Below are 14,141 nucleotides of genomic sequence, written 5' to 3'. Positions count from 1 at the left end.
GCATCTCATGTATATATATGGGGATGAACTAGGTGCTTTGTTCCATGGATTTCCTAAAGTTAGCAAAGTTCTTGAACCAAGCCTCTACAGGAGGTGGACTCATGGTCACCTCTGGTATTTGTAATGAATTTTTAGTGTAGATTTTAGAGGCATTGAAAACTATCTTCACCTCACTGAGCTTCTCCTATTGAAACTGAAGAATCTACAACTGCTGAACTTTCAAATTGAATAACTTTTTTAAATTTTATTTTATTTGTTAGGTGTTAGTGCATAGTAAGAATCCAGATGTATGTATTCTTCAGTTCTGGAAGTGAAAACCATTTAAAAAATTAAGGCACAACCGTACCTGGCTGTGTTCTTGGGCAGGGTTTATGTGTGGAGCTTGCTGTATTCTCACACTGCTGAATTCTCACTAGATGGCAGCATTCATTCATGTAGGCTGTAAAATGCCAAAACGAAGCGATGTAAAAACCTACCTAGCAAAAATGACATACCAAATGTGATCTCTATTTTAATTACTGAAAGCTCTTACAATAGAGAATAGATCATCAAGCTTGTTTGGAATATATTGTGATCTTAAATAAAAAACTTAACATTTTTTACGCTTTTTTATATATGCATGCTACCTCGTAACAGAAGGAGGGTGCTTGTGCCTGATTTAATAATGAATGCTGATATAACATTTTCAGGACATTAGGCAAAAACTGCTGCAGATCAAGTCCTGCTTCTTTTGCTCATCTGACTGGCACTTTTAACTTGAGTAAAACTGGACTGATAAGAATCGTGAGAAGCATTTGAACCTATGCTGCTGAGAGATTGTTATGAATTGTTGTATTTCACATTTACTATTTCCTTTTTTATGTCTCTTGCCTTGGACAGTAAAACTCGGCTGAGATTCTTTTTGATGTATTTCTCACTTTCTAGTAATTCTGATTTGAGGGTTTTATGCACTGGTAAGATATTTCTGTGTTGGATTTTAGAGTGGTAAAAACAAAAAAATAAACAAAAATTGCCTGCAGAAGAAGCTTGTATTAGAATTAAATTATGAAGATATTTCTAATGCACACTAGATTTTTTTTTTAAACACTTTCATTTGTCCTTTATTTTAAAGCAGGAGTTCCAGTTAAAATTTGGTTCCTTCAACCAAATCACTCTGAAAATGTGACCAAGTCCTACGTTGCTTATTTCAGAGAAAGGGGAGCTTGCTGCTGGAAACAGTTAAATGGAAAATCCTAGGGAAACACTAATCACACAGCAGGATTTAAGAGAAAATTATTTTTTCTACCCTTTACCCATTGGAATGTGAAAATTGTAATCTCTTTGTATAATTCTATAGATGATTCAATAGCTTTACAGTAAAAAGAGTCTTTTAACCCAAGTTTTAACCCAGCCATTCCTTTGAAGTCATTTTGTCTTCACGACTACTAAATTCAGCCAGATATTTCCGTAGCGGTTGCTGGTGGTAAATCAACGCCCAAGTTGACTGAAGTGATGATGTGGGGTTTCTCCTCGGCTGGTTACAAAGTGTGTTCACTTCATTTTGGCAGCTGTGTGACAGGCTACGTCGGGGAGCGGTGCCAGTTCAGCGATCTGGAGTGGTGGGAGCAGCAGCATACCGAGCGAGTGAAGATGTGGAACATCACCATCACAGTGTGTGTAGCAGTGCTGGTCCTCCTGCTACTGCTGGGGTCCCTGGCTGCCTACTGCCACAGGTAGTGCTTCCAAACACGTGCTGTGACTGCGTGGCACAGGGACCGAGGTGCTGCTGACTTTCACAGAGAGCTTGTGATGAAGAGTGTGAGCTGTTCCTCAGCTGGTGGATATCCCCATAGCATCCTTGCTGCCCTTTTGGTTTTAGTAATTGCATCTGTAAATAAGACAGAAAGTTCTGGCATGTCCCTTGCCTGCACTACTTGCATTAGTATTGGTGAGTGAAGAAAGACCTTATTGGATTTGATGAGGAGCCATAACTTCTGTTGATGAGAAAGTTCAGGAGCATGTTATTTACTTCTTCCTTGGCTTCTCTTAAGAGCTCTAGATTTCTGAAAATGTCATGGAAGGTTTGCCTCCTCTCTGCTAGTTATCCCATTATTTTGGTTTTGCTTCCCTGTCTATGTAGTGGCACTTGAAAGTTTCCTTGTCATTGAGAAAAGCAGCACACTCACCTTCCAGAAGCAAACTTCCACAGTGATGCCTCCAGCAACGAACGTGAAAGCAGTTTTCCTGGCAGTAGAAAGAATAAATTCAGGGATGTGAGCCTAAGGCACATCTGTTGTAAAAGTACACCCTGGCATTTTCCATGACTGCAACGAATTATGCAGGTTTGAGATTCTTCTCATGGCCGAAGGAATCCCTACAGTCACTACTGAAGAACCCAGTCTGATGTGAAATTAAATGTCATCCATGTCCCTTGGACGTTTAGCATTTAATAAGTTAGAATCTTTTGGCCATGACCTTGGCAGACAACTGTTCTCAGATGCTCTTGTTTAAATGCATATTTATATTTAAAAGTAAACAAACAAAAAGCCAGACAGCATCCAAATCAAGAATCTCCTGCTGCATGTCGACCTGCCCTCTGTGTGCAGGGGTTTTGTTTGTGTTCAGGTTAATTTTAAAATTAGACTCTCCTAGGCATAAATACAAAAGAAGTTAACTACAGAAGTTAATGTTTTCCATTATTATTTAATGGTTGCTGACATACTTAATCAATAAAAGTACAAAAGCTGCCGTGTTTCTTATTTTCTATTAACTAGTGGTAGAGGTCCAGTATTAAAGCCAAGTGCAGCCTGGTTTGTTCTCATGACCTGAGATTCAGAAGCTAATCAGTTGAATGACACATACAGAACAGACAAATTGTAAGATTCTTATATTTCCCATATATGTCACATAAGTTGTCATGAAAAATAGCCAGAATATGGCTGATTTTAAGGTGTGAAGATACTAATTCTCTCCCCTTCCTTTCCCTTTTGTCATTTCTCCCTGATTTATCTTTCTTTCTTGTCAAATGCTTTTGATCACTATAACTATTTACCTCAACAACAAGTTTTCAATTACATGCTTGACTGAATTTGTACTGCAACTATTACTAGCATAACTAGATCAAAATGAAACCACTGACCTAAAATCCCTATATAACTGGAGTCTGGAAGCCAGTATTTGGGTTGAAATTGCTATATTGCTTTCTTCACATAATCTACCATATTTTGAAATGCACTGATTAAGTCTGCAACAGTCCTGTTCCTTCCCCTGTAAAATGGAGGCACCTATCTCCTTTTGATTGGTGGGAATGAAGTTGGAGATCTACACCTGCCAATTTGAAAAATGTGTGAACTGGAGGAAAATACAGCATTAACGATCCTCTTGAGCAGGGGGACATCCTGCTGAGGATCATGCCTGTGTGTGAGCTCTGTGCAATGGATTTTGTAGCTCTTGAGTAAGGGGATGGAGTTTTGTCAGCACTATGATCTGCACTGCAGAAAGGGCACATCCAGGTAACAAAACATAAACAGCAGCCATGCCACGGTGTCAGGAAAAGTCAAAGCAGACTAATTAACCTTATTTCTCAGCATTCAGTTCTGTGGGTATATACTCAGATCTGACACCTATTTGATTTTGTATTAATAGTCTCAGTTTTATCCTCTGTTGGAGACCATGACTCTTTTTCAAAATACTTGAATACACAGGAACATTTTGTAGAGAATCTGGGGATAAAATCCATGGTGGAGATGGGTCTTTCTCATTTCTAGCAAAAAGCAAATTTTGTTCATATTGTATTTTCATGAAGGGAACAACATATGATAATTGTGGCAGATGGACTTTCCCAGTTACTATGTGTATGTGGTATAGAAATCAAGGAAAATTCCTATTTTCTTTGGTACGTATCTACTAAATTTCATTTAAAATAGATAAAGTAAGAGGATGTTATAACTTGAGACTTCTGGAATTTGAAGAGCATAACGTTAATTTTGTTAGCTTATCTCTAGGATGAGAAAAAATGTGTATATAAAGCTAGTAAATATGTAAATATTAAAATAATAGTAAAGTAAAATAGTAAATATTTGGATGTCAAGCAGTGTAAATGAGCTCTTTTTCTTATGATCATTTTCTGTGTTGGGGCCTGTATGGACTTTTAATACTGCCTTATAAGTGATTGCTGTTGAACAGCAAAAATATCAATTTTTGGATTTATGAAACTAGCCACTTACAGCTGATTATTTGCATTCTTTTCCAGCTCCAGGTTGTACTCCTGGTGTTTTTTCCCCTTGAGCTGATTCTGTTGCTCATGTTTTTTTTATGGAAATGTCTTCGTTCCAAGCTTTTTGAAGCTTTCAGTTTGTTTATTTCATAGAAATTTCTGAAATGGTGTATTTTCCACAAACGATGCAGATGAATGCAGAAGGGACTTTCATAACTGTAATTATGAATGATGTGCAAAAATAGTCAGATTTTTGTTTCTGAGCTTCATCCACGAAATGCTGCTCATTGTGTTGGCTGAAATCTAAGTCTTTTTAAGTGGAATGTATATAAATAGGATAAATGGAAGGGATTAGTTAAAAGTATGAGGCCTATTGTTTTTTCTAAAGAATGACCCTTTACAGATGGCGCATTAGACCATTATTTTTCACTTCTCACTGACTCCTGTTTCGAACAAGCTGTTTGTTTCAACCACTGTGCAGTAATTGACAGTAACGCACCCTTTCAAACCAATGAAAGAAAACAAAATATACATCCCTCCTGTAAATACCTACAGAATAGCATATGAAAGGAAGCAGCATCTGTTCCTCCCAAAGCAAAATAATTTGTTTCAGCTTTTGTTCTGTTGCAGAAGTCAGAACTTGTATAAGAAGAATCTCTATGCAGAAGCGACAAGAGATGCCAGCAGCCGTGCTGACAATGAGACCGTGACACCTACCAGCAACAAGTCTCGGGTAACTATATTAATGTGGAGTGGAGAGGGAAGCAGGAAGGATCAAAGAGTGTTAGGGATCCACTTGAGATTATCCATCAAATAATTCACATCTTAAATATATTAAATAACTGCTAGAGTCATCAAGTGCTTTGCTGTGAACCCTAGTTCATCTTACCTCATTGTTATCCCTCAAAGTTCACAGCTGCCTGGATGTATTGCAACCATTAGCCGGTGTTATTGTTAGCTTTGAACACAACAGTTGGGGAACTGTGTTCTAAATTAAGGAAATGGCAATGTGATGACATGGCATATCACAGAGTTATTTTCACAGGGAAGTATGCCCTCCGTAAAAAAGGCTTCTGGGAAGCCAAGTCTTGTGTGTGCTACATGAGACGTTGAACTTTATTTTGGGAGCTGATGAAATTAAATGTCTTTGTATTAGAGGCTGCTGCCTTGTAAGGAAAACCAACCAGGATGTTATTGGGCAGTTTGGGAGGGAACACAGAATACAGATTTTGTACTGCTGTTGGTAGAAATACCATCATGATTGGGTTGTACTGGCCTGTTTCTGCTGTTGGGTTTGAATTTGCGTCAGAGAATTTGGCCCCATAAGATCTGCTCTGATCTAAGGCCCCGATTCTCACCGGCATTAAAATGACATTACGCTGCTGGGCTATTGCAATTGAAAATTTAAGCTGGCAAAAGTGACATAATTGCCATCTGTGGCTCCTTCAGTGTCCAGTCTGAGACTCCTTTCTCAGAATGGCATGACTTACCCTAAGAGCCTGCCTGCACGCACGTATCATCCGGCTCAGAACCAGCTGCTGTCCAGGTGGCATCACGTTAGCTAAGCAGCAAACGCTCTTCAAAGCAACAGTTATGCCAGAGGAAAAGACTACTGGAAGAGTTTACACTTGTATGGGATTGGTGATAAACTCTAGAGAAGAACATACCTTTTTACTGGGGTAACTGCACACACATTGTCCTAGTATAGGCATTACTGCAAGGTTTCATAAAGCCTTCCCCAGCCAACTATAGCTGGAAAGGTGTAAGAACTGTGTGTGTGTAGTAGTCATGCTCAAAAAACAATTTTACTTTAAATGGCTTGAAGTTTGAGTCTGTTCCTAGTCTTTCAGTCCAGAAAGAAATGAGTTTGTTTGAGGAGTCTGTTTGAGGGGCTGAATGTCTTGGAATATATACAGAGCAAATCCAAGGATTTTTAATAAATGTAAAGGCCTTACAAATAGTTTACATTGAGTGTCTGGCAGGATCTGTGAAAGGCTAGCTACTGAAACAAGCTATGGAATTGACCTGACCCTTGTTACAACATATTGCTCCTTAGCTGGTCAGATGTATACTCTTGTGGATTTTTGGTTTTCAGCACTTTGTTCCTCCAGGTACTGAACAGCAAATGTGCTGAATTGCAATGATGCCATCATTTGTTCACAGTACAGACAAAACCACAGCTTGCAAAATATCTGAGTCTGGAAAAATCAGAAACATTTGTTGGGATAGAGAACAGCTTGTTGCCTGGGAGCAATGCTCTAGGACTGTAGCTCATTAGCTCTGTCCCCACCTGCTGTTGTCCCAACAGTTAATGCTAGTGGTCAATCACATTTTTGCTGAATATAGGAGCAATGGACTGAATCAACAAAACCAAATCCAACCTACTCATCTATTACACACTTGTGTTAAATTTCACTCTGCATTCCTGTACTGGGAGACATCAAATACGTTAATAAAGTAATTTATTGCAAATGGCTTGTTGCAGACTGAAAGAGGAAATCACTGAACCTTTGCTAATTATTACTGCTTACACAGTAAAGGATTCCTGTGGTTTCATGCATGTGATTTTCTCTGTGCTGATGTAGCCATTGAGTGTTAAGTTCACTGGGGCTTCATGCACACATGCACTCAGGTTAGAAATTGTAGAGATGCCAAAAAGCAGCAGGAAGTTATCCATTTCTACTGTTCACTTAAAAGGGATTACTGGGGAGCTTTATGCAAAAAAAAGAGATTATACCACACCGGTGACAAAAAACTGAATAGCTTCTCAACTCTCAAGGTACTGGAATAGATTTTGGGGTGCCAATGATTCACACAACATTAATAATCTTAATGAAGGACTTTGTATGGGAACTGGGTGATGTGTATGCAGTAACTATACAGAGCTCATGAAATTCATTCCTTTTGTAGCCCACACTGCTACTGCTAATTTGTGAGGCTGGGGAGAGGGAGTGAAAAGACTTTCCTGTTCTTGCCCATCTAGGCTCATGTAGAGGAAAACAAGATTTTACACAATCATACATATCAAATACTAGGTATTGTGATAGTAAAACTATACCTATAAATTGTCCAAGTGTAATTTACTTTTCCATTTACTTCTATTCTGCCAAGTGAGGCTACATTGAACTGAGGGTATGCCTGCGTACTTTTTCACATTGAAATTAGAGTTCAATAAGCCAGGCTAGGTTTGTCCTAGGGATATGTAAGCCTTGCTAAACTTCTGCACATGCCTGGATTTTGATTGTGTTTAGAGACTTTTCACCTGGCAGGTGTGCACAGTCAAAGGTATTTTGCAGAACTGAGGGTAGCCGCTGACCTCCTCCAGGGGTCTGTCACATGTGGGTTAGCAGCTGTAAACCTACAGATTTTACCTAAATGAACAGATGCCTAAATTGTCACACCTGCTACACCTGTGATCTATCCACATAAAGCCACCAATTACCCACCTGGACCACTGAATCTGTCAGTCCTTCTGTTGGAACATTTTATTTACAGACATTTTCTCTTCTTCCCTCTTTCTGCTCCTTAAACATCCCCCCTTCATGGAGTTGCCCTCTTTCACTCTATGCTATTGTGGTGCAGTACTTCATATTGCTTTCCCCTATCTCTATGTTTTGTGTTTTCTCCCTGGTCTTCTCAGCACGTCCCCCCTGAGGGTCCCATCTTCTGTTTCCGAGGTGTCACTTCCACTGTCACTGTGGGGTGATGGAACCTTACCCCTCAGGAGGTGCTGAGAGACAGAAAGGGAGGCTCACCTCCTTCCCTGTGTCTGACAGGGTTTCCTGCTGTCTGTTTGCAAGTCTCTTTTAATACTTTAAAAGTGGCCCTCAGTACTATGGAGAGGGTTGATTTTCATGAACTTTTGTTTTTGCATCTGGAAAGGTTGCTTTGCAGGGAAAGGGAATGGCTCATTCTTCACTAGACTGTAACTGCACGCTTTCCAAAGAGAGACTGGGGCTGTCATCAACTCAAATGTTTAATAATCTGCAGGGGAAGGGTCATCCCAGAAGCTAGGGTGACCTTTTTCCCCGTGCTGTGGTTGGAGTGTGTGGCCCTTCTAGTTTTCCTCTTGGGTTTTAGAAAGCCAGCTCATTTTATATTAATTTGGGCTCTGTATATTTTGTGCATATTGTATGTATTTGCAGTTTGCAGTTGTTAAGGAGTGTAGCAGCTCTCTGGAGGCTAAAGCGGTTGATCTGATTGAGTGTGAGACAGCAGATCCTCATCCTGCCTGTCCTTCAGGATATGGTGAGTAGCATTTCATTCCTTATTAGATCTCTCCTCACCTTTGTACCAGCAGGAGCAGTGGCTTATAGACGAGACAGAGAAATCAAAATTATGTATTTGGCCTGTTTAAAGCTGCTGTGTGCAGCACAAGTCATGTTTGCATTGCTGTGAAGAGACTATTTGGAACTTTCCTTTGCAGATTATTCATGAGAAATTACACTACAACTGTGCTTTCACACTCATAAGATGCTTTTTGTGATAGTAATAATATGTTTCTACATTTACATAGAACTTCATACATTTGTTTCATTGCAAGAGAGGTTATACCCATCATACCAAAGGGGAATGTGTATCCATGGAGCGATGTACTTTGGCAGTCCTTATTCACTCAGGCAGGGTAACTGAGAAAGTGGAAGGAGTGCAGGGTTCCCCAGAAACCTTTTGCTCTGTAGCAGCAACTGCGGTTCTGCTTTTTGTGTTAAACAAGGTATTTGTTTGATGCTTAAACAAAGAGGAGACAAATGAAGGTGAGCATCCTATCCCTGGTGCAAAAGCAGCAGGCAGTACAGAAGCACACAACAGGCTTCCATGGCCCACACGTTACCAGCTGGACTACTCTGAGTTTTAGAAAATGCTGCTTTATAGATGGCTACTGAACTTTGTAATTACTCAGATGGTGGGAACTAATGGAGAAAGACTGTTATCCTTAGCCATTTGCTTTATTTACTGTATATACACCTCCTAGCTCCATTTTTGCGTGTTTGCATCAGTCATTTAGAAATATGCAAAGACAAATGTTTGAAGATACTTGAATGGGCAGGCATCTTGCAAGATTTTCAAAACTGCCTATCCTGTCCTTAGACATATGTTGGGAAGTCACTTTATTTATCAGTAGAAAATATGGTTCACATTTCCTTGATTGGACTAATATTGTGAACATGTGTAAAACTGTATTGTCCACTGAAGGACACCTGATGTTTCCCATTAGGAGACTGTTTTCATTTATAGTTTTATCAGATCCAGCTATTGGAACAGAAATTTCCCATGACAGGTGTCTGATTTTTTTCCTGGTTGAAAGTTTTAGCAGAAGTGTTTCAACCGTTTTAGGCAACAAGACTGGAAAGTAGTCTGATGTCTCTTTTAACATGTTAAAGAAAGTTCTTATACCATGCAAGTGAATAATTCTCAGATATTTTCACCTCAGAGCAGGGGCCTTCATTTTGCCAGGCAGGTAGTCTTCCTGTCACGGGCATGCTTTTTCCTGTCCTTGTGTATTAAGACAGAAAACCATGAAATTTTCCTGAGACAAGTAGTTTCTTAAAATCTGAAACAAATTCTTAACTTTGTCTCTTTTTTTTTCCATCTTTTGACATGAGTTGGTTTTCTGATTTTCTGAACATGATTCCGTACTTCCTTTCACAGCTCTTCTCTCTCAAAGATGCCATTAGCTTTCTCTTAGCTTAGTTGTTGTCAAGCTTCTCAAATAACTCTCAGTAATATATATCTGTTTTCTCCAGTGGAAGAACAGCCTATAGCATTTAACAAAGCAGCAAAGGCTTTGGCAGAATTGGAGAGAGGGCAACGCTGCCGACAAGAGGTTGCTGTTGGTGAGAAATTGCATCCAGCCATGGGAGCAGTGGAAGGCCCTCCTCAGGCTCTCTGGAGCACCCACCCCAAGCCCTTGATGGAAAGGGAAACCTGCAAACCTGCCCCAGCCAGCCTGCTGATGCAGCCAGACTAGAAGCAGCCTGTGTTTGAGTGGGGAAAAGAGGAAGGATAAAGTCAGTAGAGAATGGGAATTCATGACAACCTTCAACTTCTTCATTAAAATCCTCTTTAGGAAAAAAAAAATGCCACAAATCAAAACAGAAGAGAGAAGTCCCTACCACTCCTTCCCTGTCATCTCTGCCTGGAAGAATTACTGTGAGCAACATACTAGCAATGAGTACTCCATGAGTATCACTTTAGGGGTCACTGCTGCTAACTTCATTAACTGCCTGCTAAAAGGACATGGACGGGAGAACAGATGTGTGGGTGATTTGTTAGAGAGAAGTATTTTCTAATGGAGTTTGTAAGAAGTAGTAGTCCTTACACACACAGAGTCCAGAAACTGCCTAGAAAATGGGCCACAAGGACATTTGCAGAGAAACTGGAATGGAAGATGATGCAGGACAATTATTTTAAAATTAATCTCTTTATTAATATATTGTTCATGGACACACTTCATGTCTCTTCCCAGTGCTGCTGTCAGGCCAGTGCAAGATTTTGGACTTCATTAGAGATATTCTTGTATCTTCTTCTGTAAGTGAGCACCAGATGAGATCTTGCATTTCTCGAGTTTGGTGGGCTAGAGGATTGTTTGTGAGCGTATGGTATTAATGATGGTCGTATCTATGGAGTGAGAGGTAACACTTCAGTGAAAAGATGATTCTTCCATTAAATTTTCCAGTCTATGCTGGTCCATAGCATTACAGGATTGTTTCTGGACTGAGGCTGTGGGCCTGAGTCTGCTGTCAGCCCTGCAAGGAAGCATGTGCTGGAGCTGTGCTTGCCTCACAGAAGTGTATCTGGGAGCAAAACCTGGTCTATTATATAGGACATAGTGTGGGGAAAGAATTCCATCCAGTTGCTGCTCCAAAAGAACAGGAGGAGTGGGACAAGTAAACCAAAACACCTCCCCAGTTTGGACTGACTTCCATACAACTGATTTGTGCTGACTGATAAGATCCATTGGAACAGTTGCAAAATAACACCAATTTTTCTTGTAACTGGCTTTCTAACAGCTACAGTTCCCTTCCAGTTATTTACTAAGAACTAACTCACTTATAAAGCTCTGTTTTATACAGAGTTGTAACTTGTTTACATATGGTTGTTTACCATATCAAGTGATTTTCACCACTGGTCTTGATTTCCTAAGTTTAATTTCATACCATTTTGGAAGATATCTGGAAATCAGCTAGATTACTAATAAAGTTTTCATGGTAGAGGATCTTTCAGTCCTCTGTCTTTGAAGCCTACTACAGTAACTATTAGACACCTTCTTTAAATTCTGCTACAGTGCCCATTGTTAGCTGGATAATAGTGGGAAATGTTATTAATTTGTGTGTTTACCATCCTGCTTTTTGGTTAGTTTAGAATTTTGCCAGGAAGGTAAGGGTTGTTGGCATTTGATTACCAGCTCTGTAGGTCTAAGAGTATTGAAAGACTTCTGTCTCTTGTCCAAAACAGTTACACACTTGAGTAACTTTGTGGAGTCTCCTCTGAATTATGTTGGTGTCAACAGTAAGAACATTGAGCCCAAGGTGTCTGAATTGCAAAAATTATAATGCTCTGGTGTGTAGAGATTTGTCATGTATTTGTTTATCTTCTCAGATGATCTTTGCCGGTGATTTTGAATTATTGAGTCTGTTTTCTAATCACACCACTTCTGAATTCAGACTAAACTTTTAAGATAAGCACTTCCAGAGTTTAGGTGAAACTAGTAGCAATGAAGATGCATTCTCTTGTGCGAACAGTAACAAGGGTGTTTCTATGGAAAGAGAAGTGTCTGAAGAGAGTTGGCATACTAGATTGTGTTCAGAAGAGAGCAGCCACTGGGTTGAACCATTAGTATTTGGTAGATTTGGTTTTAAGTTCAGTTAGTTTAATTTCATTAACATTGTTAAAAAGAATGGATTGCCTGGTCTTTCACAGTTCCTCACTGGTCTTGTGCATTTTGATGAAAGTCCAGCTACCAAGATCCTGATTCAGTAAAGTGTTTTATTTCCATGACAGCAAGGCAGTAAAATGACTATGATCCCTGCACTTTCATTATCTCTGATGAAATATGTTTGTGTGCTTACAATTGAAGTGTTGTGTTGAATGACGGTCAACATTTAGTTGGAGGTTTTCCCAATCAAAGGAAATAAAGATTTGTAACTTTGAACCTTGTCTGAACAAAAGTGTTTCTAACTTAGAAATTACTTTCATATTCTATCCTGTGTTTTGCTTACTTTGCTTTCCTTCAGCCTAAGGATCTAATTTTAAATTTGATAGTGTTCTTTACAGAATAAGATAGGAAAACCAAGCTGATAAGATTTTGTAATTAGGGTGTTTTGAGTTTTAAATGTTTCCTAAACTCATCTCTAAACTAAAAATCTTTAGTCTAATACCTTGAAATGATATTTCAACACAAATATAATATATTTGGTTTATTTGTACATTTATAAAGCTATTGATTTATAAAATAAATAAATAAATAAAATGTACCTGATGTCCTTCCTGTTTTAAAAGAAGAGAATGCAAAATTATGGTTTCAGTTAACCCATGTCATATTTGTTGATAGTTCCATTGGTTTCATACAGCTGCAGTGTGTAATGTGTTGGTGCAGGATGTGCAGATATCATGGGGTTTTTGTTCACCAGTCAGAGAATCTGTGCTAATGTGGGTTATCTTTGGCAGCTCACAGGTAGATTCCAGCATGAACGTGGTAAGTTTTTATTTATTATTTTAGTGATATATTCCCATAAACCAGTAAAAGCTATGTATTTCTTTTTAGGCACATTTAAATGACTGTTATGAATGTTGCTGCTTGTTTGTCTAGAAATATTATGCATGGCTTCACCATATGTTTTCAAACAGGTCTCCAAAATGTTATTCTCAGTCAAATGGTTGAATCCTGGAGATTCCTCAGAGGTTTTTGTTTGTTTGTTTGTTTGTTTTGTATTAAAAAAACCCAACTTTAACAATTATTAGACTTTCTGGGTATGTAGATAAATTAGCATTGGCTTTAAATCCTACTGGTATGCTCAGGCTTTAAAAAATGAAATTACCTGTGTAAAAGAGGAATTTAGAAACACAGGGGGAAAAATCTTGACAAGTCCAAAGTGAGAAAAACTATTGGGCAATTTTAAAAAGCAAGGGAGAAAATGAATTTGGTTTAGTAAATCCTGGCATTATTGAAATATGACATTTCAATTCTCTAAAGCCATGTTTTCATCATGAACAAGTGAGGAATGATGCATGTGTGTTCATAATGGACATAGGCAATGCAATGGTTCCAGTCATAGGAGTTGCATGACACATCTCATGCAAGTCCCTTTTGCAGTCACTTGCAGCTTTGCAGAGGTTCTGTTCAGGCAAAAATTCTCCATCCTATCATCTCTTTCGTGATGAAAATAAAAAAATAAAAATTATAGGAAAAGAGTAAAAAAAAAAATAGAATGGGATTAGGGGAAGCTTCTGCCTTGTTAACATATATTGTGTTTTTTTTGTCTTATTTGGAGCCATTTTATCTCATGTTATTTCAGGGTGATGCCTACACTGTTTCGTTAGTCTTCAGAACACACTTGGTGTTATTCCTCCTCTCCCTGATAACTTGCCATCTTTATCTCTGTGCATGTGAAAAGGAAAGTTGTTAGTGGCATTAGAAGCCTCCTCCAGAGCCCCAGGAATGCACCCCAAACACAATCTGCAAGGTGATAGCCTAAGTTGGCTCACGTTCTTCTGATCTTTTATTGAGACTGCTGTTTAATGCCAGTTTTGATGTGGACCAGGAACAGCCAAATTTGTGAAGACCATTCATCACGGGATTAACTTTCAGGCACTCCTCAGTCCTGAGGTGGACTAGATTTAGACCAGTGAAGAGTTAGTCCTTTCTAACCAGCTTTAGGGGCCCTTGGTATCCTGCAATTTCAAGACATTAGAACTTGACATTTGAGGCAACTACTGCAATAATCAT

The 14,141-nt window shown here is 39.0% G+C and overlaps 1 protein-coding gene across 1 annotated transcript in view; it reads left to right on the top strand.

Annotated features, from left to right (window-relative positions):
- Positions 1-11,748, top strand: part of EGF (epidermal growth factor) — a 60,123-nt gene extending 48,375 nt beyond the window's left edge. Inside the window, 5 exon segments of the mRNA XM_008940055.1 lie at positions 1,548-1,712; positions 4,826-4,928; positions 8,341-8,443; positions 9,940-10,029; positions 11,651-11,748. Of these exon segments, the coding sequence (XP_008938303.1) occupies positions 1,548-1,712; positions 4,826-4,928; positions 8,341-8,443; positions 9,940-10,029; positions 11,651-11,748 (559 nt within the window).
- The last annotated feature ends 2,393 nt before the right edge of the window (positions 11,749-14,141 follow it).

The sequence above is a fragment of the Merops nubicus genome, unplaced genomic scaffold, assembly GCF_000691845.1.
Source record: "Merops nubicus isolate BGI_N331 unplaced genomic scaffold, ASM69184v1 scaffold14855, whole genome shotgun sequence".
Classification (NCBI taxonomy): Eukaryota; Metazoa; Chordata; class Aves; order Coraciiformes; family Meropidae; genus Merops; species Merops nubicus.
Note: the sequence above shows the minus strand (reverse complement) of the source record. Positions and strands in the feature narration are given on the sequence as shown.